Raw genomic sequence first — 25,671 nt, forward strand, 5'->3', positions numbered from 1 at the left:
TATTGTGAAAGTGATAATGCAGACGTTGCAGCTAAATCCGCTTGGTGCAGGCAAGACCAAATTGTTCATAATAATATTTAATCTGATTAAGGTACAAAAATGTGAAGCACAAGCTACAAACGGGTATAAAAGAAAGGGTCACTCGTTTCGGCCGGCCAGAATTTCAAGTGCCTCATCCGTACACCCGTAGAGCCACTTCCCCTCGAGACCGGACTGCTCGGCGTGAATCAACCTCCATCGCGATCGCCAAATGTCCTCCGACATAAACGCGCCCAGCATGCGTCGTCGCGTCGTCGGATGAACGCCGTGGCGACCGTGCGTCAGACGCCAATTGTCGAAGATGGCGAGAACCCCGGGCCGAAAGACGACGCGCGCGTGATACCTCTCGTCGCGCATCATCCGATGAAGCAGCTCGTAGGCGACGTTGTGACGCGCCAACGTCTCGTCATCATACTTCCAAAACGAAAACCCGGCTCGTTTCGTCCACGCAAACTGGACCCACTTCACCGAACCGTCGTCATTCAGGACGACGTACGGACTCTCGATCAACGTATCCCAATGATAACGCTTCAGCTCCTCGGGCGTGCAATCCTCCTCGACGGTCAATCGACGTCGACCGCCGCGCGCCGGAACGCTCGTCAGGACGTCGAACGCTCCCGGATGCTCGCGACGCATATCGGCCATCACGCGATAGCCGTCGACGAAGAAGTTCGTCGTGTCCCGCACCGGCGCGTCGTAGATCTGACCGAGAAAACAATCGAGACGCGTCGGCGGCAAATACGTCGACGTGTCCGTGTGCGGATTCAGATAGTCGCCGCCGTACGAGAAGTCGACTTTGGCGCGAATTTCCTTCCGAAGCGATTCGACGACGTAGACGTCGTCGGGATGATAGCGCTGTTTGACGACGCCGATCAGGTGGAGAACGTCGAGAAGGCCTTCTCTCGTCGTGGGCGTGTCTTCGATGTAGACGAGACCGTAGTTCTTCAGTGCCGTCATCCACTCCAACTTCCGGGTTTCGCGTTCCGCGTAATTGAACGTCGGAATGCGCGCGCTACCGTCCCAGAGGACTCGTTCGCTCGGCGGTTTGACGGCGACGCTCGCTTCGCCGCCGTCCTGCGCGCGCAGCCACGAAGCGTCGTATTCCGTCGCGTGATCGTTCCAACTTAGCTGCACGGCTCCGCCGTCGTCGCGCAGCTTCGCGTCGACCAGCGGCAGCTGTTTTGCGGCGAATTCGATGTGCTCGGGTCGGTAGAGGAGCGAGTTGGGCTCGAAATAGGCGGAATCGCGCACGCTCACGCGCAGCCAGCTCGCCGGATAGAGACTGCGCGCGCCGTCGCCCCAAAGCACGCGCAGAAAGTTGTGTCCGAACGATATCGACTTGGCAACGAAAGCCGGCTTCAACGGCATGGTCACGTGAACGAGGATCCCGGATAAAAACAAAAGACTAGCGTTTTCCGTGAGCCCCAGCGTCGAGTGCGATTCATAAGACGAGCGTCGTTTCTTTTTAGGAGTACGTCGTCTGGTAGAATCTATCCTTCGAGCTCACCAGACGCGTTGCGACGCGAGGAGAACAATGGGTCTCCTTGTCTCGGGGCCTCGATCGTAGGAGTCGACCTAATTGAGTTTGTCGGCATGAAACGCAACCGAAGGACCTCGCCTCCGGCGCAGCTGGAGCTCGTCGCGAGCGGAGAGCGTTCGCCGAGAGGCGGAGAGACGACGACGAAAGACGAGCGTAGGCCGGACTTTGCGCCTACCGGAGAAACGATGGAATCTAATGCGGAAGTATGACGTTGATAATCAGAACGAAGAGAAACCGACTCCGCGCTACAGTGTAGAGGACTCGACTCCTCCCGTTCTTTGCCCATAAAAACGGAGTTCGTTAATTCGAATTCAGATTCGGCGTCGAGTAAATATAATAAATATTTGCAGGTGTTGTTATATTTACTATTTCTTGGCTTGTTAGCGTTTCTTGCTGCGATTAGAGCAGGCGACTTGGGTGCAGTTCGCACGATGACGTCGAGAGAACCAGCGTATTGGAAGAATGCAAAAGGCAAGGTAAGCGTCTTTCCGCAATGCTCGACTCATGTATTCGATTTACCTCTGTAGGATGGAGGAAATTCGATCTTGCGCGCTGCCGAAAGCGGAAACGTTGATTTGCTTTATTTCTTGATTCAAGAAGGGTGCGATGTCCATGCTAAGACCGAGGAAAGAGTATTTTGCTATTTAGTAGACGCGTTTGCTAATCGGCATCGAATCTACAGTGCGGCAGGAGCGTCTTGTCGCTGGCGAGTCAGAAGGGGAAAATTCGAATGGTTAAAGAACTTATTGAAATAGGATTTGATACGAATGAAACAGATGAAGTATATAATGCAGGGAGAATTACTTACATGTGACTACGTACGTGTAGAACGGCGAGACGTCGCTCCACTGGGCCGCACGCTGCAACAGGGCCGTCGTAGCAGATTTCCTGATCAGGAACGAAGCTGATATTGAGGCTCGAAACGTGGTTTGTTTTCAGTATCAAATTTTTGGTGATCTTTGCTAAGTCAATTGTTTCAGCACGGTCTCACTCCCCTTCATTTATCAGCCAGAGAGAGGCACTCGGACGTGGCGGCATTTCTTCTCAGCAAGCGCGCCAATATCGAAGCACAATCAACCGTATTTGCCTAATAAGATGACAAGTATTTCTTCTTCTAGTGTACGCGTATTCCTAGGAAGGCATGACTCCTGTTCTGTGTACTGCGAAAAGCGGTAGCGTCGACTTGCTCTATCTACTGATTCAGAAGGGCTGTAACATTCACGCAAAGAATAAGGCAAGCATTTCCTCGTTCTCTTTTTCGTACGAGCCTAGCTAACTATCTGATCAATTGTAGTGCGGTAGAGGCGTCTTATCACTAGCAAGTCAGAAAGGACATATAGACATGGTAAAAGAACTCATCGAAATTGGATTCGACGTGAATGAAGCAGATAGAGTAAATATTGAGACGAGACTCTCGTATCATTCTTTAGCACATAATCTTGCGCGTAGGACGGCAGGACTTCACTGCACTGGGCGGCAAGCTACGGCCAGACTGACGTTGAAGAATGTTTGCTTGAAAACGGTGCCAACATTGAAGCTCGAGACAATGTGCGTGTGGTATCTAACGTGACAGGCCTTTGATTAATACTATTTCTAGCGAGGAATGACGTCCCTGCTTTGCGCCATCGAGAACGGTCACTTAGCTGTCGTTCGGTTAATACTCGCAAAGCAGCACAACTATCATGCAAGAACATAGCTTATAGTACCCTTCCTGTATTCATACATTCAGTTGCCTAGGATGAACTGGTGTTGGCTTGTGCGACGGGGCACGCAGACGTGGTCGAACTGCTAGCGTCAAAATTGGAGTCAGATCTATTCAAGAAGGTTTATTTTTTTTATTTGCTATTGTTTGATACTCTGGCCAATATGCGGTGTGTTAGGATTGTGGGTCGCTATTGCACTTGGCAGCTCAAAACGATTTTGTAAATGTAGCACGCGTGTTAATCTCGAAGGGGGCTACATATGAAGCGATAGACGAAGTAAAGCGAATACACTTTAGAGTTCGTGTTCAACAATACATATATATCTTTGCTTTAGTGGGGGTGCACTCCGTTTCTCACTGCCGTCGAATTCGGATGCGACGACGCTTTCGATTTTTTAATTGATAATTCGGACTTATTTGCGAAGACCGAGAGCGGAGAATCTGCTCTCGATCTTGCCGTCATAGGAGGAAGAATTGATTTTTTTCGAAGACTTCGAAAAGCCGGTCTCGGTCTTGATCGTCTTACTTCGGTATCGTTTCTCAATAAATTCGCATACTTGCGACACTTACCTTGCAAAACTAGAAAACTCGAGCTCTTCTCAAAAGGAATGCAAAAGAGGGAAATAAAGAAGCGGCACGTTTTTTAAAGGAGGTAAGAATTGTTACGTATAAATAATGATTAATTAATTAATTAATTAAAGGCTATTTTTCTTTTTATTGCACTGGCTACAGGTGCTCTGCGACGAAACAAAGAAAAAGCCGCAAGCTCCATTAGCAAAAGAAATACAAGAGAACGAAGAAAAAGAATCGAGGCTCTCGGAGTTTCCAGCAGGAAGGAAACGAGCAAGAGAGCGAGAGGATAGCATTGGTGGGTCACGTTTCTATTCTTGCTTTTATCGCATAGTACTACATTTTAGTAGGGGAAGAACGACGTCTACAGGAGCAGCATTGCTCTGCTGAAGTGACTCAGAGACCAAGCCACGCCTCAACGCCTAAATTCAGAAGACTACACGAAGATGAGCACATATTACCTGATGCTGTTCGCTTGACCGACGTGCATCTTGGAACGGGGGCTTACGGAGGTAAACGCGCAAACGCTGATGCTCTATAAAGACTTCTACTTTTTCACAGAAGTCAGAGTTGGTCATTGGCAAAATTCAGTCGTCGCTGTCAAAACGTTTCACGCCGCGGTAACGAGAGATCTTAATCTTTCGCTCTTGCGTCAAGAAATGGAGTCCTGCGGCCGCGTTCGTCATCCTAATATCGTATCGATATACGATGTCATAGCAGTCAATGACGCCGCCTACCTTCGAATCGTCATGAATCTTCTTGAGGGATCCCTATCTGACGTCATCGGTGCTTGCGTCGCGACCACCCAATTGACCCTGCGAGAGAAAGTAGAATTAGGCTTGGGCTTTGCGTCTGGCGTTGCTTACCTTCACCAACTGCTTCCAATCCCTCTTTTTCATGGCAACATCCGTTCAACAAATATTTTAGTAACTGCTACGATGGAGGCACAAGTCGGTGACTTAGAATCGATGGCTTTTCCTCCTAGTCGTAGTTTTCACCAGATTAGGTACGTTGCTCCAGAGCGACTGGAAAAGTGTCAAAAGAGCACAGCTGAAGCGGACATCTACAGTCTCGGTGTCACGTTGAGTGAGTTGATGATATGCGCGAAGTCGACCCCGGCCGAGCAGCGCTTACAGATAGAAACGATTGGGCGCGACGAAATTAAAAAGCTATGTCTGCGTATGGTTGAGCTGGAACCTAGCCAGCGTCCGAATGCGCCAGAATGTCTAGGTGTTTTGAGAACTGTTCGTCGCACTCGCGAGTATTGTCAGTGCCCGCCGAGAAGAATGGTCAAAGGAAAGTCGCACGGGCAAAATCTCGTCACCCTAACGGGCGGGCCCTGGTGAAAATGCTCAACGTTGATCATTGACCAGCTGGACACCTTTACTAATTGTTTCGGTATTTTTTTCTATGATTAGGTTACAGTAGTAAGGGCATCAACATTTTGGACGAAGAAGGAAGTATCAGAGGGTGGTTAGATACGCTGCAAGTCGTAATGCATTTCACTTTCAATCTCTTTAGGAAGAGGGGCAAAGCGATTTGTGATCTATGTTTAGTCCTCTCGCGTAAATAACACAATACGTACACAGCAGTATTCTGGTTTACTTCTTTGATTTGACTTTTTCAAATATTGTCTTAACTTCCACAGGAGCTCCTTGCCTGAAGAAAAAGGAGACGCCCACCAAGTACACATCTTTATCTGCGTGCTCCCTTTCGAGTTCCGGAAAAGCCGCGTAACCGTTTTCTTTTATCTGTCGCAGAGCTACTTCCGGAGCCTCGTTGCACTTTAATTCCACGATGTACACCGCTTTCTTTGACACAACAACGAGATCTATACGTCCCCTGGCAACGGTTTTTTCTGTGGTCCATTGCACCTTTTCCGGGCTGATTGGCAGGCAGTATAGGACAGAGAAGAGGAGCATATGATAGGTGGCCTCCTGATATCTAATGTCAAACCTCTTCCCCACCATAACGCTCGGCACAGACCTGATCAGCTTCTCAATTTCCTTAAGGAACGACTCCAAATCATCGTTTGATAAGCTATCTACCATAGCCTTGGCAGACAAGTGAAAAGATGTCGCCTCTTCGGTTTCCGGTTTCTTCATGTGAGCTAAAATCGCTTTGGCCACAGCAACAGACACTTCGTTATTGGGAAAAGCGCACTGCCCTTCGTCGCCGCTGAATTTCGCGGTGAGAAGACCGCACTCCCACATGGCTATCCGCATCAACTCCAAGCTGGACGATTCGAGAAGAGATGAAACGGACAAGGGGCGTCCACGCGTCGGGATTATACCGGACAGAATTTCAGCCGCCTGCACGTAGTCGCATCTGCGAAAGAAGGCCAAAAGCCATCGCGGAACGTTGACTTCGGCCCAGTATTGACCAAAGGCTTTCTTGGCAAAAAGGCAGCTGATGGCATAGGGATTGAAGACTTGCGCTTCGTCGGATCCTTGAAGATTCCAATTATATCCGTTGTAACGGCGTTCCATCTCAGCCTCGACTTTCGCCACAGACCAGCCGGTCTTCTTCGCCAACTCGCGTAGCTCTGGTCGAAACGTCGATTGAATTTCGCTGAGAGTGAAGCCGAAGAGGGTCGACAATTCGGGGCAGTCGGGTTGATCGTCGACCGCAGCAAGATCATTCAAAGATGAGCCGAACGAGTCCTTGACCAGTCGCGTAATGCCGGTAACATAGCGAAATCTCAGCAGATCGTCGTTGGCAGCAGCTTTGATTATCCCGTAAAAGCGGGCGAGCGTACTTTCGCATCGCTTCGCCATTTCTCCTTCTTCGTCGTTCAGTAGCGTGAGAACGGGAGCGTCGTATTCATCGATAAGTATCACGACCTTCTTTCCGAACGAATTGCGAACTTTTCTGATGAGCTCATTAAACAACACGTTCGGATTATTGACGTCAGGTAGAGTGATTTGAAACTCTTCCGCTTTTCCGCGCACCTATATGGAGAGAATCAGGTCACGTGAATTCAGCGTCATTTGCTGCAAAGATTACCAGGCAGTTAAGAGATCCTTTCAGTTCATCGACGTTGTCGCTGACAACTGTATTCATCGAAAACTTTATGACCGGGTATTTCTCCCACGTGACCGACGACTTTTTTATCTCTAATCCCTCGAAGATCTCCTCCTCGCCACGGAAAAACGCTTCTATCGTGCTTAAAAGAAGGGTTTTTCCAAATTTTCGCGGCCGATTGACGAAAAAGCCGGACGACGAAGAAAGGAGTTTTGCTAAGAGGCCCGTCTTGTCGACGTAGACCGTTCCTGGCGTCCGTAAACTATTGAAAGTGCTATCTTCGGTCTTGATGCGGCGAGACATGATGAGTCGATCGTTCCGTAGGCTGCCAGGCTGCCAGGCTGCCAGAACACTGCCAGAACCGCTTTGAGCAGTGCACGCATGCGCACTCCTAAGCTCGCGTCATGACACAGCGACCCTGCGATCTCCTGCGATCTCTGCTGCGACCGAGGGAAGGGTCTGGCCTCCAGACTAAGTCCTGAGCGCTTGCAGATAGAAACGATTGAGCGCGATGAAATTTGAACATGGTTGAGCTTGAATTTAGCCAGCATCCGCCAGAATGTCTAGGTTCTATCTGGCCACCTTTATCGTTGGCTTAGCTCTTACTATATATCTGTTTGTATTTTCATCCCGGGAAAAGGCATCAATAACATTTTGGACGAAGAAGTATCAGAGGGTGGTTATATACACGCGCTACAAAAAGGCCTGACGAACGAAGTTTATTTATGGCTGCACAAAAACGAAAGTAGTACACGGTGACACCCTTTACGAAACGGAACGAGCTAACATGAAACCAAAACACTGACGGCGATGTTGTCTCTCGTTTCCGTTTCATTGAGCAAGTTCTAAGACGTATCCGTAGTTGGAAACTCGGTAGGAGTGGGTGTCCCAGTGGGCGGCTGTCTCGTACACGTCCAGAGACAGTCGCGCAATTGCGGTCCCCCAATCTCTTCGATCCAACGAGCGATTGAAAAGTGGCATTCAAATGCAGTTCTGAGCAACCGCGAAAAAGCGGAATTCAGACAGCCTGCCATGCAGCCGATGAACCCATTTCGATCGAGAATGAAATCTAAATGGAAAGCGTGCGCTTGGCATTTGAAAACGTTTTAGCCTTAGATATTACGGCTTAAAGCAGCTATGTGATCCTCGACGGAAGAGAGACCGGCGTCTGACACGTTTTTCAATAGCTTGAGCCCGCGATCGGCTAGCTTAGTTGTTTCGATGTATGACGTTGCCATAGGATATTCCGCACTTTCTGCTGTTAGACGACATTTCATATAGCATTGCTGGAGCTTAGATGCAGGAATTCCGTATTTCGGACCGCTAAGGACGGTCTCATAGCAGCTAAGGTCTGTATCGCATTTCTGATAAACTTCATCTAGAGCAAGTTTTGAAATTCCCAAACATTCTGATGCACAAGAGGCTAAGTTGCTGCTCACAGCTCCAATACCTATTCATGAGTAGCATTAGAAAAGGCAGTCGTAACGTCATGGTTTGACCGACGACGTACAAACAGTCAGTAGAATTGCAACCCTGATAGAGAACATGTGTGATCTCGGCACTGCTGTGGCTCTCCGTCGAATGACTTACCCCCGAAAAGTGGAGCCTTATAATAAAATTGTGCAATCCGAAAGTGAAATCGAAAGCAAACTCGGAAGGCTTGAGTCGTTCGATGGGGGAAAAGAAACCAAAATTGAGTCTGATCACGATTGAATCGCGACTCCTACAAACATGCACTTTCACCGAATAAAAACCAAGGCTGACGAAAAAATCTTTGTGCCGCTTGCTCAGAGTAATTAGAGCATTACAATGAATGGGTAAATCAGAACAGACAGTCATGCAAGCATACGAGCAAGTTTTATTGGCCGGCCAGCTACTTGATAGTTGAAAGTAAAATTAACCGTGGAAGGAGGCACTAGGGACAGATACGCTACGACCCTGAAACTTGTTTGGTATCTGCGTTAGTACAGTACCGCATCAGTTTCAAGTTGTGTTGCTTTCCTTTCGCTGATCGTGTGAATTTAATGTCACCTCGTTTTTTTTTTGTTATTTACACAATTTCAGCCTGATTAGCTCATGTATTCGATCATAGCACTAAAAAGAAACAAGAATACGCCAACTACATTGACAGTCCTTATCAATTTCAAGTATTATAATGCCAGTGCTAGGCTCTACTTCCAGACGTCAAATTCCAGCTACTGAGAACTCGATGTCGCAATACTAAAGAATAAAATAGAGGCAAAATACCTCCTGACTTCCGCGCGCTTTGACGTTTTAGCGCACGCCATCAGAAAGTCTTCGAACCGCATCCCTGCGTTCCGGCCGTTCTACGCGCACACATGAGCAGTCTACGGTGAGACCTTTACATCTAAAGCCAGACCATGCCCATCTAACCACCGCATTTTCTCGCACAACTCAGAAAACGACGACACGACAGCACGAGCGGCGACTCGTCGCCGGACGAGAGCCGAAGTCCGGCGGCGCCGCAACGCGAAAAGAAGCACAAATCGAAGCGACACAGCCGAAAGCGCTCGCGCGAACGCCGCGATCGGCGAAAGCGCTCGCGCTCGCGCTCGAGCCGAAGACGAGAGCGTCGCCATCGCCATCATCACCATCACAAGCGAAAGGATCGAAAGAACAGCAGCAGCGACGACGAGGAGACGACCGAGACGAAAGTCGATCGTCGAATCGACACGACGGCGAACGACGTCAAAGAGGAGCCGAAACCGGCGGAAAGCAAGGAGGAAATTGCGAAGGCGTAAGAGCACCTGTAGTATTTGGAAGGGGGGTGGCAGGCGTCTAATACTAGTCGGCGTTTTTTAGTGGCCCTGCTCAAGCTGTAGAGGCAAAAGAGGTGAGAGTGCATGCATATGGGGGCTAGCCTAGTGTACAGTACAACATCGTCGTTTTGATGATTTTATGCTCTAGGATAAGAAAGCGGATGAGAACGAGGTGCCACCAACCAAAACTTCTTTATGACGTCATTATCCGGGGGTTTAGGAGGCCGAGCAGAAGAGATTAGAGGACGAAGTGCAAAAGCGAAGGGAACGGTATAGTGCCGTCATTGAAGCGTCATATCGGAATATTACGTTTTTTTTTCTCGTGGGTAGCGTCGAGGCGTGGCGAGCGGCGCGTCGTGCCGCCGAGGAGGCCGAGCAGGCGAAGGTCGCCCAAGAGAAGGCGGCGGAAGACGGTCAGGGCGGCGGCGGCGGCGACGCGTCGAAGGAGAGAAAATTGTGGACGTTGAGCGACGACGAAGAGGACGAAAACGAGGACGGGTCCGACGACGTCGGAGAGGACAATGAGAATAACGACGAAGACGCCGCGGAAAAGGAGAAGGCGAAAGCAGACGAGGTAGGATCTCCAATAGGAAGAATTAGTATGTAATATAAATGTGTTTTTTTGAAGCCCGATATTGATCCTCTTGACGCATTCATGGCTAACATGGAAGAAGACGTACGCGAGATATTTTACGTATATAATGCACTTGAAGAACGGTTAATGAATTTCTTTTCCCTTGTAGACGAAACTGGTGAAGGAAGCGAAGACCGTCGATACTTCGAAGGCCAAAGAGGCGCGTGTTTCGGGAGCGAAAAAGCCGAAAGTGTTCGTTATCGAGGGCAAGGTGAGTGGCCCAGCTATCTTACTCGTGATGATTTCTGCGAAATTTAAGTTCCCTGTTAGGCGAAGGCAAAGAGGAAAGGGAAAAAGGGCGAATTGATGGAGAACGATCCCGATGCGATGGCCGTAAGAAAGGGCTACGTCATTTTTCCTCGTTTGCATCGCATCTATTGTGTGCGTGTGGTAGTACTCGTCCGAAGAAGAAGGTCTTGACATAGCGACGGCTCTTGCCAACCTCGGACCGAAATCGAAGAAAAAGGTAGAGTAGACCGTTGGTTTATAAAGACGACGTGTCATCGCTTCTTCGTCAGGAATTGCCCACTATCGATCACGCGAAAATGGACTACATTTCCTTTCGCAAGGATTTCTATCACGAAGTTCCCGACTTGGCGAAGATGAAAGAGGAAGGTAAACGAAGATAAACGGCGAACTGATTGGGATATCGTGTGGAGAGCGTGCTTTTCGCGCAGAGGTAAACGCTATGAGAGAAGACTTGGAGAACATCCAAGTGAAGGGGAAAGACGTGCCCAAGCCAATCAAGACGTGGCCTCAGGCAAGATTCCGAAGACGCTGGTGCCATTCCAAAAAAACTGTTCATTTCTTTTGGCAGGCGGGAGTACGAGCAAAGATTCTCGAAGTCCTAAGAAAGTGCGTTTGTTTGTGTAGAGTAGCGAAGTCACATCTTTCTACTGTGTTCTTCTCCAGGAGCGGATACGAGAAGCCGACTCCGATACAGGCTCAAGCTATTCCGGCCATCATGTCGGGCAGGGACTTGATCGGTAAGGAGAACGCCTACGTCAGCGCCACTACGTACAAGCGTTTTTTCCTACTAAAAGGAATCGCCAAAACGGGAAGCGGTAAAACGCTAGCGTTTCTCCTACCTCTCTTCCGTCACGTCGTCGACCAACCGGAATTGGCGCCGGGCGACGGACCCATCGGTGGGGAGATCGTCCAGCGATGGTCTCCTCTTTTAGTTATCCTTTGTCGCCCACAGCACTTATTCTGACTCCGACTCGAGAGCTGGCCATGCAGATTTTCCAAGAATGTCGAAAGTTTTGCAAGGGTCAGCGACTTCGCACCGTATGCGTGTACGGCGGCACGGGAATAAGCGAGCAGGTACGAGAAAAGAGATTCCATTCTATAGTATTTATTCTCTTCTTTTCCGAAGATTGCCGACTTGAAAAGGGGAGCCGAAATCATCGTCTGCACGCCCGGTCGAATGATCGATATGCTGGCGGCGAATAGCGGTAAGAAAACGCGCGATCTGTCCATTCGAATTTCGTTTCAAACGAGAGCACGTGACGCGCAGCGTGTCTGTATAACCGCGTTCTGCTTCTCCACACGAGTGGCAAGGTATAGTTCATACGGGGGGCGCATTGGTCGACTGATTTGGCGCGCTATCAGCCAATATTTTGGCTGCGTCTTTCCTAGGTGTGCGTGTGTGTGTCCTTTTGCTTATTGGTGTCCGGCGAGGGTCTGCATATGCAGTAGTTGTAGTCTGCAGTAGTCGTTTTCCTATACGCGTGTCTGCTCGTTTTCATCATCTCTTCTCTTTGTCGCGCCTATAGGTAGAGTAACCAATACGAGACGAGTGACGTACCTGGTACTCGATGAAGCGGACAGGATGTTCGACTTGGGATTTGAACCGCAGGTACTGTACTACAGCGACCGTCTTTCGGTGACGGACACGGTATCTCGACTAGGTGTCGCGCATCGTCGAAATGTGCCGGCCTGACCGGCAGACGGTCATGTTCTCGGCGACGTTTCCACGACAAATGGAAGCCCTCGCTCGAAAGATACTCGCCAAGCCTATTGAGGTATTTTTTTTATAATGGGAACTGTCTTGGACTAAGAAACGCTTTTAGGTCCAAGTCGGCGGACGAAGTGTCGTCTGCAAGGACGTTTTACAGACAGTGGTACGTCTATCCACTAACCTCCTACAAGAAATAAGTTTGTCCGATTGTATAGATCGTTATCGACAATCACCAGAAGTTTTTCAAGCTCCTCGAGCTTTTAGGAATATATCAAGAGCAAGGTTGTACAGTGTCATCAACAAAAGACGCGATAAATCAATTTTTATAATTCAGGAAGCGTTCTCGTTTTCGTCGAGAAACAAGAGTCGGCTGATCAGCTTTTTAGGGAGCTCCTGAAGCAGAGCTATCCCTGCTTAGCTCTTCACGGCGGTGAGAGGCGAACGCGAAATCTCTTCCTCCTCCATCTCGTTTATTTATTTATATTCTTCAGGTATGGATCAATACGATCGTGACAGCACCATCGGCGACTTCAAGAGCGGCGTCTGCAAACTTTTGGTACTCGTCGCGAATGCGCCGTACAGTATAGCTAGTTGCCTCGATTCGCGACCTACCTGTCCAGATTGCGACTTCGGTCGCTGCTCGAGGCTTGGACGTTCGTCAATTGATTCTCGTCATCAATTACGACTGTCCGAATCACTACGAGGACTACGTTCACCGTTGCGGGTAAAGACGCGTTTTAGACAGACGCGTGATTTTCTTCTTCTAAGTCTTTTCCTAGACGTACAGGTAGAGCCGGAAGAAAAGGCTACGCGTACACGTTCGTTACTCACGACCAGAACAAGTAGAGCGCATTATTTCTTCTCGATTCTCTCCTCTCATCTATTCTACACGTAGAATCGGCGGGGAGATTGTTCGCGCTCTCGAACTGTCTGGCACGCCTGTGCCCCAGGAACTCGAAGAACTTTGGAGTAATTACGTTGCCGCTCAAGAAGCGGTGAGACTTTTCGTTCGGTGCCTGGCAATCGACGTCGTTTCATTCGGTGTTGCATAGATGGGTTTTAAAGTGAAGACTGGTAAGAGTAAAGGCTTTTCGGGAAAAGGTTAGTTACTCATTAATTAATTAATTAATTAATTGAATGATTTTCTCCAAGGATACAAATTTGACGAAAACGAAAAAGCGAAGAAAACCGAAGAGCGAAAAATGCAAAAATCGGTAAATCTGTTTACTGTGACGTCATCTATTAATTAATTAATTAATTAATTATTCGGCCTTTTTTCCCCTAGGCTCTTGGCTTACAAGATTCGGACGACGAAGCTGAAGAAGCCGAAGAAGTGGGCGTGCCTCGTGCAATTTTATCCCTTTTTGATTCCTTTTCTCGCATAGCTCGAACAAAAAATCGAGAACATGTTCGCGAACAGGCCAAGACGTAGGCAATGTTCAGAACATGCGGCCGCTCGTTCATTTCTATCTCTATAGGCGTCGAGAAGACAGCCGTCGTTCTCCCGACCGCTCTTCCGATGATGCAACAGCCCGGAATGCCCGCCAAATCCGCTAGTAATGCGACTCCTGTTCGTATGCGCACGAACCACGCACTCACTGCTTCTTTTTCCCAGTCATGAAGCGTGTGAATGCTATAGCGAGCAAGCTGGGGAAAAAGTTGACAACTGGAGTTGACGACTCGGTCGGCGCAATTGTGCAACTGAAAAAAAAAAGAGAACCGTACTAAAGCTCTTATTCTATAGAATCCCGTTGCGGCGCACGCTCACAGGGCCGTTTCGAACGTCATGCGCGGCGAATCGGTTCAAAGTGGCGTCAGCGTGAGTTTTCTAAATAATTTCTTGTGGGTGTGGCCCGTGACGGCACGTTTTTTTTTTCAGGGAGCGACTCTTGCTGCCCAAATCGCAGCAGGCATTAACGCGCGCGTCGGCTTTCAAAAGGCGGACAACGCTCCGCCGTCGCTGCCTCCGGAACTCGATTCCAGCGCCAATGAGAAGTGGGAGGACGAGGTCGAGATCAACGATTTGCCTCAGCAAGTCAGATGGAAAATCACGTCGAAGGTGGGAATTTTTTTAAATTTCGTGCGCTTGGCAGAATTGTACGTGTCTAGGATTCTTGTGAGACGATAAGTGAATATGCAGAAGTAGGCGTCACCGTTAGAGGAATGTACTTTCCGCCTGGTAATTGGATAATGTCACGCTATTGTAAATGGTTATATGCGTTTATGTAGGCAAGAAAACGAAGTCGGAAGAGCGAAAGTTGTATCTGTACATCGAAGGTACGTGCCTGGGTCATACGTAGAGCAGTTGTTGAAATTTGAATACGTTATTTAGGGCCAAGTGAAAGATCCGTAAATTTGGCTAAGATCGAGTTAAGGCGTCTGATTTTGGAAGAATTGGCCAGACAGGTAGGATTGAAATCACACTGCACCCTTACCTTTTCCGCGAGGGCAGTTAGATTACGAATTTCCCAGTCCACTCGAACCCACTTGCATACATTTCTACATTGTTCTCGAGTCCTAATTGTTCTTGGCTTGGTCCTTCCGCATAACAGCTAGACTCGCGTGGGATTCCCGTTGGCTTCCTTTCAGTCACTCACCACTACAGTATGTCCCTTTTTTTCTACGCGTCTCGAACGTTTCGGTTTCCGTAACGATGGAATAATAGGCAGTTAATAGGCGAGGTCGTTCGTAGCATTTCTGTGTATTAATTACCTGGGAATGATAGCTTCCCTCCCTCGCAACGCACGGTGCTTCTTTGGTATCTTCTCTTTTCTAGTCTTCTTACCGGCGGCCGATGAAAACGGGACGATACACGGTACTGTGAGACGGCGTTAAAACGTGGCGCCTCATTTGCACGCTTACTTGTTATTGACGTGAAAAGGCGTAGCATGCATAATTTTTTGCAACTCATTGGCGTAGTCTGAGTGTAGCACGCGCGTGGGTCAACCACAGTTCCAGAAGCTGAAGGCCAGTGCGACTCATGGACAAGAAGCGGCTCCTTGACGTAAGTACTTCGCAACTGCACAATGATTACTGCACTTGATCGCGCATCTTGGCAGAAAGAAGCGCGCTTTCAGTACGGTACAGATTCTGAAGAGAGTATAGAACTGACGAGGAGGCTATCAATGACGGCGTCCGTACGAAGCCCAGTATCGTAGGTTTCGCTTAAGGGGAACGCTCTTTTTAATCTTCAAAGGCCGGTGGCGATCTTCCGCCGAAGGCAGCGACTTTTCTGGACGGAACTCGACGCGTTGGTGAGAGACTTCATTTACGGTGTAGAATAGTATTCGAAGGCATGAAAACTTTGCAAGATTTCGTCTTGGTCTATGGAAGCGACGAGGACGGCTTCGTGAACGTTCGAGAGAATTTTCACAAACGGTTGAAGAAAACTGGGCTGGAATTAGAAGAGGTTTTCCGTTACCGATATAGAATCGTCACTATAGACCTGCTCTGCTCGTCGTCGCAGATTTCACCCGAACTCCAAGACTCCGACGTTGCTGGAACGTATTGGATTTTGATCCACGCTCCTTTTCGTCTGCTGCTGCAAAGGGCCGAGAAGCTCATGTGGAAAATGCCGATTAGTAAAGAAACGGATTACGCTTCCGCCGGTGCGAGACTGGTTCCCAACGTCCCGTGCATGAAAACTCGCCTCGAATCGCGTGAAAGTTCGTTCAATCATTACCGAGCAATTTTCAGAAAAGATAAAAGGAAGAAGTGCGTTGCATGGCAAAGACGCGTCCCTAAACCCACCCCACTGTATATTACTACTGTACAGGTTTTTGAATTACAACCGTCCCAATGAGTTTTTCACTAGCGCCGAAAGGAGCAGACTGGTAGTTTGGCAGTTACCGCGGGCCTCTTGTATGCACATCTGTGACGTGCATGTGTTAGGTATACGACGTCTTGCAAACCAGTCAATACAGCAACAAGGAGTCAGATGTTGGTATGCTGCAGTTGCTCCCCACTGCGTTCGCCGCTTTGCGCACTGTCTCGCTTTCTAGGGGTGGACAGATTAGTGCAAATGGGTGCCTATCAAGCTGCGTTTCCTCTGCACGAGGCAAGTAGAGTCATCCACGTTGCTCGAAATAGACACTGACTGTCGCGTACGTGATTCAGGGGCCAGCAACGGAAACCGTTGACGACGACGACGACGACGACGATCTCTCACAAGAATCCGCTCGACAGGTAAAAGGTCGAGACTAAAATGATCGTAAGGACACCTACGTTGTTGGTAGAAACTAAAAAAGTATTGGAGCAGTTGGAAAGTGTTTTACAAATTTCAGCCTTATAATCACATCAGGTGCGATGAAAATTATGGACGACCTTTTGGTCGGTTGACCGTCATCACTTGTATAGGAATTATTTTGGCGAGAAGATTGCCTTCTACTTTCTCTTTCTGGGTGCGACTCGTTAATTAATTAAATCCCGGACTGCCGTTTCCATGATCACTCGAATTTGCTTTAGGTTTGCTCAGCACGTGGCTAATACCTATCGCCCTTCTGGGCACTGCCATCACGCTTTACGGCTACTTCACTCGGTTTTCCTCTGTTGTGTAAGCGACTCGAAGTCGGAGGGCTGTTCAGTATTTCGCTTTCTGCAGAACGCAGACGTGCACGTCGACATTGAACGAGTGTCCCACCTGCGACCGCTGCGACCCGTTTCCCATCAACAAATCATGCGCAACTGCAAAGGTATTGAACTTTTAACGCACCCGCTGGCTTGCTACGCGGTGTTCATTTTACTATAGCTGTCAAGGACGTTTGACAACGAGTTGACCATTGCATTCGCTGCCGTGATGTCGTTTTGGAGTGAGGAACTATATACGCAGTGCGAGAGAGCAAACTTGCACTATAATATATGCGTTTGCAGCCGCCTTGTTTTTTACTTTTTGGAAACGCAGGGCTCTTTATTTCGCCTACTATTGGAACACGCAAGGAAGAGAACGCTTTGCTGTAACGTATAAAATGGTACGGGGGGAGAGCCTAGACTCGGAGTCTTTGATCAGGATCGACCACGGGCCAACTATGCATCGAAGGCGACTTCGGTTATTGTCAATCCGGCAACTGGAAAAGAAGAGCCCTTCTTTCCCTTGTCTAGCCGAAATTGTCGGATTGCTGTCACTTGGAGTGTGACGAGTCTAATGGTGCGTTGCATGCACGCTGTCCTCCTATTCAATGTCGATTTTCTTCGCTTCAGATTACAGCGCTGATTATTTTAGTAATAGCGATTGCATTGTATCGAACAGTCATCTTCGTTGCCTTGATCGACTCGAAAGCGAGTGAAACAGCAGTCACCGTCGGGCTCTTGAGCGCCGATATTCTCAATTTAATTAACATTATTGTTCTGAGCGCTGTAACGCATACAGTTTAGTTATTGTCATGGTCTCATCGTTTCTTTTGTATTCAGGTGTACCAAAGACTTGCGAAACTATTAACCAATTGGGGTGGGTGATCAACGTTTTTTTTTCTTTCGTCAAATGCCTAATTTTCTTCTAGAAATGCATCGGACGGACGAAGAGCATGAATATCATTTAACACTCAAAACGTATGTTTTCGAATTTGTTAATAATTTTGCGCCTTTCTTTTACATCGCCTTTTTCAAGACGAGGTTTGCAGCTCTAAGGCAGAATTATCCTAACGCTTTAGCTAAGACTTTATATAGATTGGAGCCTGGTCAAAGAGTCGAAGTATTTGGCTACGAGCTACTTGATCAGGTACTGGCGAGTCCGCTAATACGCACAACACGTATATCTCTCTCTCTTCACGTTCATCGTTCCCTTGCCATTCATTTGTTTGCTCTCACCTTTATTGTATAATTTATCTCTAGTGTCCAGTAGTTGGGTGCTTTTCCCAACTTGCTCAGCAGCTTCTGATCATTCTTATTGGAAAACAGGTGTACGCCTACATTGCAAATCCAAGGTTGCCGCAATATGACTTTGTAAAATTACGACAAAGCTGTGTGCAGGCGCCTTCTTCTTGCACTTTATTTGAAACTCAAATCTCAGAAGAAAAAGCCAAGTCTTGTCTGGAAACATCAGTGGGAACGCGATTATTTTGATTGCCTAGAGTATCCTGGATTGTTTATAGAATATCGAGACACAGGTATATTAATTAAAATTTTCATGGGAAATTACAGTATACTAGGCTTATGTGCTCACTTGCAGTTATTCTATTTGGCTTCGTTACAATTTTTGTTGCCGCTATGCCGTTGGCACCGCTGTTGTTCCTGTTGCACAACGTCATCCAGTTACGCGCGAATGCGAACAAGCTCGTTTCCAGCTACAGACGACCCATTGCGTACAAGGCAGACGGAATAGGTAAATAAGAACTCAGCCCACGCGGCTGCTAAACACACGGTCTCCTTCAGGATTATGGCAGACCGTCGTTTCAGTTATCATCCATTTGGCTATAGTGACAAACGTTAGTTAATTAAATGTTTTTTACATACGTTATTTTGGGTTCGGTAGGGCTTCTTGATCGCGTTTACGTCTGACATTGTCCCGCAGCTATTCTATAGTATTAATCGTCCTGCTTCTGTCAATGGCACTGGAATGGATGGGTATCTCGACTACAGCCTACAGGAATACAACTGTACAAGCAGCACTGAGCCATTTTGCCATTGCTGGTAGACACGAATACTTACATGTATATATATATATATATTGTGAATGCATTGTACGATTGCAGGTACAAAGACTATGCAGATGATGGGTATTTCTATCATTTACTTTCTGTTCGTCTAATTGTCGTTCTTGCTTTTGACGTAAGAGATGTTCTCTAGGCATTTTCTCCTTCTAATACTTTTTTTTTATTTTTTGAAGCTGCTAGTCCTGGTTGTGAGCTACATTATCGACGTTGCTATTCCCGAAATTCCTCTTTCTCTTCGTCTAAGAATTAAACGCGAGTTGTATTTGGAGACTGCTCTTTTTGACGACAACTAACGAGTAGACAGGTATTATCACAACTGCGCCACCAAACTATTCTAACTATGTTCGTTATTATTGTGCGTTCAAGCCGTAATTAAAAGCATAACATACGTCACCGAGCCCCGGACATACGCGACACCTCCGGGCTAGCGCAAATGGCAAGTCAGCCGCTACTGAAGGTGCGCATCTCTCATTCCCTTCTCATTCCTTTCTCATTCCCTTCCCGGTCGCCCGCGTGTTAATTCTCGACGTTCGCTAGAGCTCCTCGAAGGCTTCCTACGGCAGCGAATCCGTCGAAATGGCGAACAAGAAGAGCGTAACGCCGTTGTCAATGAGCAAATCGGTACGCCCGTACGAAAAATAGCCGCGACAACGCCTCGCGTTCGCCCGCAGCACGTTCGACGCGCAGAGCGCAGCGCGGCAGGCGCGTTTGTCGCGCGCATCGCGGGAACAGACGGCCGGAACTAACCCTTTTGGCTCCGAATACCAATTTCTCTTTAGGCCGAATTCCCGCCGGGCACGTCGATGTTTCGCGATCAACGACGCCGAGTCGGTGAGCGAAAATTAATTAAGTGGCCCCTTGCGCAAAGGCGACGGCTGTTTTTCGTTTAGATTTCGTTCTCGTCTACAAGGACGACGCCGACGAGGGATCGGTCGAAATGCGCGAGTACTTCCACACCGAATTACGCAAAGCGGGACTACATCTCGAAGAGGTGAGAAAAGGGCGTGGTCAGTCGCGGTTCACTCCATGTTGCACACGTCTCTCTCTCTCACGCGCAAAATAAAAGATTGCTCCGGAAATGGACGAGTCGACGTCGTCCGAAGCCGGGCTCTATTGGATTCTAATTCACGCGCCGACCGCCGTTCTGATGCGTCACGCCGAAGAAATGGGATGGAAAATGCCGGTTAGGGTAAGTGGAACCGAGGCCCCCTTTCTCCCCTTTCCGGCGGACGTGACGCCGGTTTCGCGCGCGTGCGCAGATCGCGGACGACGACAACGAAGCGCGTCTATGCGATCCCGGCATCTTCAAGACGCCGCTCGACACCCATCGGCGAATTCCCGACTATTACGCGGCGCTGTTTCGACGCGACCTCCTCAAGAAGTCCGTTCATCACGTGACTTTATCAGACGTATAAATAAATATTTAATTAGCTTTCTCAACTACGATAAGCCGAACAAGCTCTTTTCCAACGCTCAAAGAGGCCGACTAGTAAGAGGAGAAAACGTCGTTGCTCTTCGAAAAAAAAAACGGTTTTTTTCACTTTTTAGGTCTACGACATTTTGCAGGAGGCGCTGTTCAGCGAGAACTCATCCGACTTGGGTACGAAGGGGGGGTCAACGTTGTTTCTCCGAGTCTGAGACCGAATCGATTTTTTTTAGGCATTGATAAACTGTTAGAGACGAACGTGTATTTGGCTGCCTTTCCACCGCACGAGGTAACCCGTCTTGTCCGTCATCGGTGTCTTGCTCTCCGTGACGCCGTTTCGCTTTCTAGGGACATTACTCGCCCGAGGAGCAGGAACCAGATGCCGACGATCAGCCGGAGACAGCTCGACAGGCAAGTTTAAAAATTATAGCGTGCACCATAAGGAAAAGACTTTTTCAAATCGAAATACTAAGTGTTGTTTTTTTTTTTTTACTAACTCTTGTCGCTTCAGGAGCTGAGGAGGTACTGGGCGCGCTGGGGTGTGTGGTACAAGAATCAGCCGTTGGATCACATCAAGTGAGGGGGGGGCCATATGGGGTTTCGCAATCAATTGACTTTTTAAATAATCAATAGGGAATATTTTGGTGAAGCCGTCGCGTTCTACTTTGCTTGGCTCGGTAAAACGGGTTCTCTAGCTCGTCTTATCTCCATCCGTCGTCGTTCCTTTTTTTTAGGGATGTACACTGTCTGGCTAATTCCCGCGGCGCTCTTCGGTCTTTTCGTGGTCGTCTACGGCGCCGCGACGCTATCGTCGTCGCCCGTCGTGTGCGTAGAGACGTCGCTTCGTTTGTCGCTCGTCGTCGCAATCGCTTGGTTTTTGTTTTTTTTAGAAACCAGACTTGCTCGTCGACGTTGGACATGTGTCCCACCTGCAAGAGGTGCGACGTGGCGCTAGTGAACGCAAGTTGCATTTACGCAAAGGTAACAATATTCATTCCACAGGGGGCCCCATTGCTAATCGAATAATTTAGCTGAGTCGCCTTTTCGATAACGAATTCACTCTAGCGTTTGCCGTCATCATGTCGTTTTGGGGTGAGGCGTTCGAATGCACCCCCGCGCGCGATTGGCATATCTTTCTCGCGCAGCGACGTTCTTTTTGGAGTTCTGGAAGCGCAAGACGATTCAGTTGGCGTATCGATGGGACGTCCTGGGCGAAGAGGAAGAAGCCGAGCGACCGAGACCCCAATACTGCATCAAGGCGACCGGCGAAGCGCCCAATCCCATCACGGGACGAACGGAGCCGTACTTTCCGCCGTCGAGTCGCACGCCGCGATTTTTGACTGGTTGGTCGATTATCGCCGTAATGGTAAGAAATGAGGAGAGGATAGAGGGGGAGAGTCTCGCGTCGATCGTCTTCGTTTTTTTTTTTTGCAGTTTGTTCTGCTCTTGATTCTCGTCATTGGCGTCATCTTCTATCGTACGATTATTCTCGTTGTTTTTCTTGGATCGAGCTTTCGCGCCGAGGCTCCCGTGCTGACGTCGCTGACCGGAAGCATCTTGAATCTCGTCGTCATTATCATCATGAGCTTCGTGAGTCCGTGCGACGAAGGGAAAGCCGAAAGATGATATTGGTTTGTTTTTTTCAGATTTATTCGAAATTGGCGACGTTTCTCACCAATTGGGGCAAGTCGACGACGTCGAGCGTTTTATTAATAGGCTATCGTTTTCTATCGTAGAAATGCACCGCACCGACGACGACTACAATTATCATCTGACAATGAAGATGTATCTGTTCGAGTTCGTCAATTACTACTCGTCTCTCTTCTACATTGCTTTCTTCAAAGGGAGGTTCGTAAGAGCGTTCGTTGTTTCATTCGTCTTCTTATATTCGAGTCTGACAGATTCTCAGGATATCCTTGTGATTACACTACAGTATTTGGATTCAGACTTGAACAGGTGTTTGTCTTAGCAGGCGTTAGAGCGCTTCTGGGTCTTATTTTTTCTATTCTAGTGCACTGTCAGCGGCTGTTTCTACGAATTGTCCCAGCAGCTACTCATCATTCTCGTCGGCAAGCAGATTTTCAACAATTTCATGGAGATCGTTGTCCCGTAAGGCGTCCCCTCCTTTTCTCTCTTTTTGCTGACACTTCTCACGCTGTGAACAGAAAAATAAAGGTGCTCTATGCTAAATGGAAGATGAAGCGAATGTACGGTAGCATAGTCGAGAACGAGCAATGGAAGCGCGATTTCTACGAGTGCGAAGATTTCGGCGGCCTCTTCGGCGAATATTTGGAAATGGGTTAGTACGGGAAAAAAAAACCGTATACGAAGACAAATCCTATGTACGTCAGTTATCCAATTTGGATTTGTGACTGTCTTCGTCGCCGCCATGCCCCTGGCGCCTCTCTTTTCACTGCTCAATAACATCGTCGAAATACGATTAGACGCTCGCAAGTTCATCACTCAGTATCGTCGTCCAGTTGCAATGAAAGCGGACGGAATTGGTAAGAAAGCTCCCCCTTATGGAGCTCTTCCTTACGCAGACTGCTTTGTGCTTAGGCATTTGGCAGACTATTATTTCGACGGTAGCCACGTTTGCCGTCGTTGCGAATGTAAGGAGGCGCGGATGGATATACAATAATTTGCATTCGTATATCGACTTCTTTTTCCTCTCAGGCTTTTCTCATTGCGTTCACGTCGGAAATTATACCGGAAGTGTTCTATCGCTACGTCGGTCCCACCGGCAACATGGACGGTTATGTTCACCATCTTCTGAGCAAGTACAATAATGAGACGAATGGCACCGGCCACTGCATTAGCTACGGACTGAGACAGGCTAATACGAACACTTGCTAGTAAGCAATCTACTATTCTCTCTCCCCCCCCTTCCAAGATTCTTTCCTCGTCCCCCGTAGTTATAAGAAATACAGTAACCAGGAATACTATTATCATCTCCTACTTGTTCGCACCGTATTTGTTATACTTTTTGAGGTAAGGGTTGAAGCACCGGTGGATTGATTCAAAGGTTCCAATTCGCTTTTTAGCATTTCGTCTTTGGAATTGTTCGCTTGATCGATTTGTTTGTGCCCGACATTCCTCGATCTCTCTATCTCAAGATCAAGCGGGAGGAGTACCTGGCTAAGTCGGCGCTGTCCGAGGACGTGAATTCGCCGCCTCCTGATCAAGGCGAGAAGTCCTTCGCCTGATTCGTGGCGTCGGGGGTGGTACGTGGCTTTTGTGCGTGTGTGTGTGTGTGTTTGTGTGCGTGCGTGTCTAGTGGAGCCGTCTATCTGCTGCCCCACCCTTTTCATGTACCGCAGAAATAGTGACATGAACAAAATCTTTTCACTTCTCAGAGCGTAGCAAATGAAATGGATTAATAAATTGATCAATCATAGGTGCCGTGGCCAAGAGATAGACGGGGGGGGAGGAGAGTCGAATACTAAATCTATACATATGCAGGCGTTCGACATATATTGATCTATCGTTTTAGAGACTTTTTCAGTTCAATTTCCACTCGGATAAATCGAGCTCTTGTAGTCTCTTCATTTTTCGGCCCATCCAACTGAGCCACGCCAAGCCGACGCACAAACACAAGCCGACTTCGACGTAGTAGCCGTCGACGTGAGTCAGACACGAACCACCGGCAGCAAGGCACTCCTAAATAAATAAATAAATAAATAAATAAATAAATCATCGTCATTATATATATTTTTAAGAAAACCTTTTCAGCTTCGCTGGCAACGCACGTGGCCCCGTCGAGGGCGCCGCCGCCGTCGCAATACTTCCACGTGAACTTCTCCACGAGCGCGAGCGCGAGCGTATTCGGCCACGTGGTAGCGACGTTATTCACCGTATTACAAAACGTCATGTACGTCGCCCCGATCGCCGGATCGGCTATGCGCGCATTAAACGCCATATTAGCGACGAACTGCGTCGTGCACGGGATCGAATAGGCGATATAAATAACGGCAGCCAATACGTAAAAATGCAACGGATACTCATCAAACCGACGCGACCACGCGACGAACGCCGGCAAGAGCAGCCCAAATCCCATGCGCACGGGATACGCTCGCAGGTACGCGCTCATCGGTCGCGAACCCGACGTGTAGCGAGCCACGACGATGGGCAAGACGATTTGCACGGGTATAACGGGCACGGCGAGAAGGCCGAGATTCTCCTTGGGAACGCCCGCTTCGACGAGTTTTAACCCGGTCAGCGCGTCGACGCCGGCGAAAGCGATACGTGACGTCAGAATCACGATGAAATAATCGCGTATGACGGGACGACGTAGCATGTCGAGCGACTGCTTGTAGACGAGAAGCGGACTGACGGTGTCGTCGGTCGACCGCGCGGTCGGCTTCTCGCGTTTGAACGCCCATAGGAGCGTCGTCGTCGCGACGAAGACGACGCCCCAGAAGAACATGAAATCGGAGAGCGTTACGAGACCCTTCGATGTGGGTTCAGATCGCAGGTATTTGTTGCAGAAGTGAGGCGATTCGAGTGCGAGAAAGATGACGTAGGCGAGAAAGTAGCCGATTGTCTGTCCGACGGAATTGCACGTCGACTGATAGCCGACGTTGCGCTTCGAGAGCATCGTCAGCGCCCAGCCGTCGACGGCTATGTCCTGGGTCGCTGTCAGAAAGAATAAGCAGAAGAAAATTATGGTGAGTACGTGAACGTTCGGCTCTTCGTTTCCTTCCAATAGAACGTCGGAGTATTGGGAGAATATGAGCATGAATGCGCCGATGAGGTATTGCGTCGGTATGACCCACGTCTTGCGGCGACCAAAGTCTTTGATGTAGAGAGCGTCGACGAGCGGCGCCCAGAGAAGTTTCATGCTAAAAGGCCACGTGGCCATGCTAAATAGCGCCTAAAAAATTAAAAAAATTAATTTGTTAAGGAACCAAGGCTAATTGAAACGGAAAAATTAAATGTCAAATTCAATCATTTTGAATTTGGCGTTATCGCACTTATATATAATTTCGAATTTGGCGTTATCACACGTGTATACTATTGATCGCACCCTTTGTCCCGTATTCTTTCTTTTACCTGATTGCCGTAGCTGACTTTGCGCGCTTGGAGTATCATAGGTACGCTTGCCGTCAATCCAATCGGTATGCCTTGGAGAATGTAGAGAAAGAGGAGTATGAGGATGCTCCAGAAGTCGTCGCGAAGACGAGGGCTCCCTTCTTCGTCGTCGTTATTGCTTTCGAGGTCGGACATCGCTGCGTCTTCTGGAGCTTGATCCTGCCGATGGCGTAGCGGTGCTCTGCTCATTCGCCTTTTCGATTTCCGTCCTCGTTTTGACATAGAACGGGTGATGTGGCATTTAGGGAACTCGCGTGC

General features: G+C 48.5%; 7 protein-coding genes across 14 annotated transcripts; 4 read left to right on the forward strand and 3 right to left on the reverse strand.

The window, feature by feature from the left end:
- Window positions 1-20: 20 nt before the first annotated feature.
- Window positions 21-1,421, reverse strand: LOC136196798 (gamma-butyrobetaine dioxygenase-like). The gene has a single exon (XM_065986440.1). It carries the CDS (start codon window positions 1,405-1,407, stop codon window positions 139-141), a length of 1,269 nt encoding a protein of 422 aa, XP_065842512.1. The 5' UTR covers window positions 1,408-1,421; the 3' UTR covers window positions 21-138.
- Window positions 1,101-5,490, forward strand: LOC136196795 (ankyrin repeat domain-containing protein 50-like). 7 transcript variants are annotated; one of them, XM_065986434.1, is made up of 20 exons: window positions 1,101-1,456; window positions 1,509-1,782; window positions 1,831-1,906; window positions 1,964-2,055; window positions 2,107-2,203; window positions 2,260-2,360; window positions 2,408-2,506; window positions 2,560-2,658; window positions 2,715-2,813; window positions 2,874-2,972; window positions 3,029-3,127; window positions 3,177-3,263; window positions 3,317-3,403; window positions 3,460-3,558; window positions 3,617-3,811; window positions 3,865-3,933; window positions 4,014-4,149; window positions 4,199-4,363; window positions 4,413-4,801; window positions 4,853-5,490. In XM_065986434.1, the coding sequence occupies exons 2-20, from the start codon at window positions 1,633-1,635 to the stop codon at window positions 5,195-5,197; spliced, it is 2,583 nt and encodes an 860-aa protein (XP_065842506.1). In that variant the 5' UTR covers window positions 1,101-1,456; window positions 1,509-1,632; the 3' UTR covers window positions 5,198-5,490. The 7 variants fall into 7 exon arrangements, 6 of the variants coding, with proteins under 6 accessions (XP_065842506.1, XP_065842504.1, XP_065842505.1 ...); XR_010672316.1 differs by having other exon boundaries at window positions 1,102-1,456; window positions 4,413-5,321; window positions 5,373-5,482; XM_065986432.1 differs by having other exon boundaries at window positions 1,102-1,456; window positions 4,413-5,489.
- LOC136196797 (uncharacterized protein in vnfD 5'region-like) lies at window positions 5,348-7,265 on the reverse strand. The gene is made up of 2 exons (XM_065986438.1): window positions 6,858-7,265; window positions 5,348-6,802 (listed from the first exon to the last, which is right to left on the reverse strand). Exons 1-2 carry the CDS (start codon window positions 7,176-7,178, stop codon window positions 5,453-5,455), a joined length of 1,671 nt encoding a protein of 556 aa, XP_065842510.1. The 5' UTR covers window positions 7,179-7,265; the 3' UTR covers window positions 5,348-5,452.
- A 1,894-nt stretch (window positions 7,266-9,159) lies between these two features.
- Window positions 9,160-15,159, forward strand: LOC136196679 (probable ATP-dependent RNA helicase DDX46). Its single transcript, XM_065986272.1, has 38 exons — window positions 9,160-9,228; window positions 9,295-9,633; window positions 9,699-9,729; window positions 9,804-9,827; window positions 9,876-9,925; window positions 9,986-10,229; window positions 10,284-10,331; window positions 10,399-10,500; window positions 10,560-10,622; window positions 10,684-10,755; window positions 10,808-10,904; window positions 10,967-11,049; window positions 11,107-11,144; window positions 11,202-11,275; window positions 11,333-11,434; window positions 11,491-11,612; window positions 11,665-11,743; window positions 12,065-12,147; window positions 12,200-12,313; window positions 12,362-12,412; window positions 12,465-12,531; window positions 12,584-12,679; window positions 12,741-12,805; window positions 12,870-12,973; window positions 13,029-13,091; window positions 13,145-13,244; window positions 13,302-13,350; window positions 13,402-13,463; window positions 13,535-13,582; window positions 13,635-13,677; window positions 13,728-13,805; window positions 13,865-13,932; window positions 13,994-14,068; window positions 14,129-14,308; window positions 14,359-14,428; window positions 14,479-14,526; window positions 14,582-14,655; window positions 15,026-15,159. The coding sequence occupies exons 1-38, from the start codon at window positions 9,215-9,217 to the stop codon at window positions 15,071-15,073; spliced, it is 3,168 nt and encodes a 1,055-aa protein (XP_065842344.1). The 5' UTR covers window positions 9,160-9,214; the 3' UTR covers window positions 15,074-15,159.
- On the forward strand, window positions 15,129-19,353 carry LOC136196681 (anoctamin-7-like). Of its 2 annotated transcripts, XM_065986275.1 has the most exons (28): window positions 15,129-15,253; window positions 15,309-15,386; window positions 15,446-15,503; window positions 15,561-15,658; window positions 15,716-15,963; window positions 16,025-16,082; window positions 16,141-16,192; window positions 16,251-16,306; window positions 16,366-16,434; window positions 16,485-16,549; window positions 16,606-16,649; window positions 16,714-16,801; window positions 16,850-16,940; window positions 16,997-17,057; window positions 17,119-17,201; window positions 17,255-17,392; window positions 17,446-17,601; window positions 17,656-17,692; window positions 17,745-17,856; window positions 17,911-17,962; window positions 18,076-18,167; window positions 18,214-18,350; window positions 18,413-18,565; window positions 18,616-18,668; window positions 18,716-18,873; window positions 18,936-19,011; window positions 19,070-19,200; window positions 19,263-19,353. In XM_065986275.1, exons 1-27 carry the CDS (start codon window positions 15,230-15,232, stop codon window positions 19,187-19,189), a joined length of 2,457 nt encoding a protein of 818 aa, XP_065842347.1. In that variant the 5' UTR covers window positions 15,129-15,229; the 3' UTR covers window positions 19,190-19,200; window positions 19,263-19,353. The 2 variants fall into 2 exon arrangements, with proteins under 2 accessions (XP_065842347.1, XP_065842346.1); XM_065986274.1 differs by having other exon boundaries at window positions 19,070-19,286.
- On the forward strand, window positions 19,287-23,719 carry LOC136196680 (anoctamin-7-like). Its single transcript, XM_065986273.1, has 27 exons — window positions 19,287-19,353; window positions 19,434-19,517; window positions 19,676-19,727; window positions 19,787-19,887; window positions 19,963-20,085; window positions 20,156-20,277; window positions 20,328-20,385; window positions 20,445-20,496; window positions 20,556-20,611; window positions 20,671-20,733; window positions 20,834-20,898; window positions 20,956-20,999; window positions 21,057-21,147; window positions 21,213-21,303; window positions 21,354-21,414; window positions 21,468-21,688; window positions 21,757-21,912; window positions 21,969-22,005; window positions 22,059-22,170; window positions 22,224-22,278; window positions 22,334-22,431; window positions 22,488-22,621; window positions 22,674-22,826; window positions 22,882-22,934; window positions 22,999-23,177; window positions 23,238-23,313; window positions 23,367-23,719. Exons 1-27 carry the CDS (start codon window positions 19,330-19,332, stop codon window positions 23,526-23,528), a joined length of 2,523 nt encoding a protein of 840 aa, XP_065842345.1. The 5' UTR covers window positions 19,287-19,329; the 3' UTR covers window positions 23,529-23,719.
- On the reverse strand, window positions 23,685-25,667 carry LOC136196683 (acetyl-coenzyme A transporter 1-like). Its single transcript, XM_065986277.1, has 3 exons — window positions 25,375-25,667; window positions 24,047-25,195; window positions 23,685-23,982 (listed from the first exon to the last, which is right to left on the reverse strand). Exons 1-3 carry the CDS (start codon window positions 25,633-25,635, stop codon window positions 23,824-23,826), a joined length of 1,569 nt encoding a protein of 522 aa, XP_065842349.1. The 5' UTR covers window positions 25,636-25,667; the 3' UTR covers window positions 23,685-23,823.
- Window positions 25,668-25,671: the final 4 nt, after the last annotated feature.

Source organism: Oscarella lobularis, chromosome 16 (genome assembly GCF_947507565.1).
Source record: "Oscarella lobularis chromosome 16, ooOscLobu1.1, whole genome shotgun sequence".
In the NCBI taxonomy this organism is placed as follows: domain Eukaryota; kingdom Metazoa; phylum Porifera; class Homoscleromorpha; order Homosclerophorida; family Oscarellidae; genus Oscarella; species Oscarella lobularis.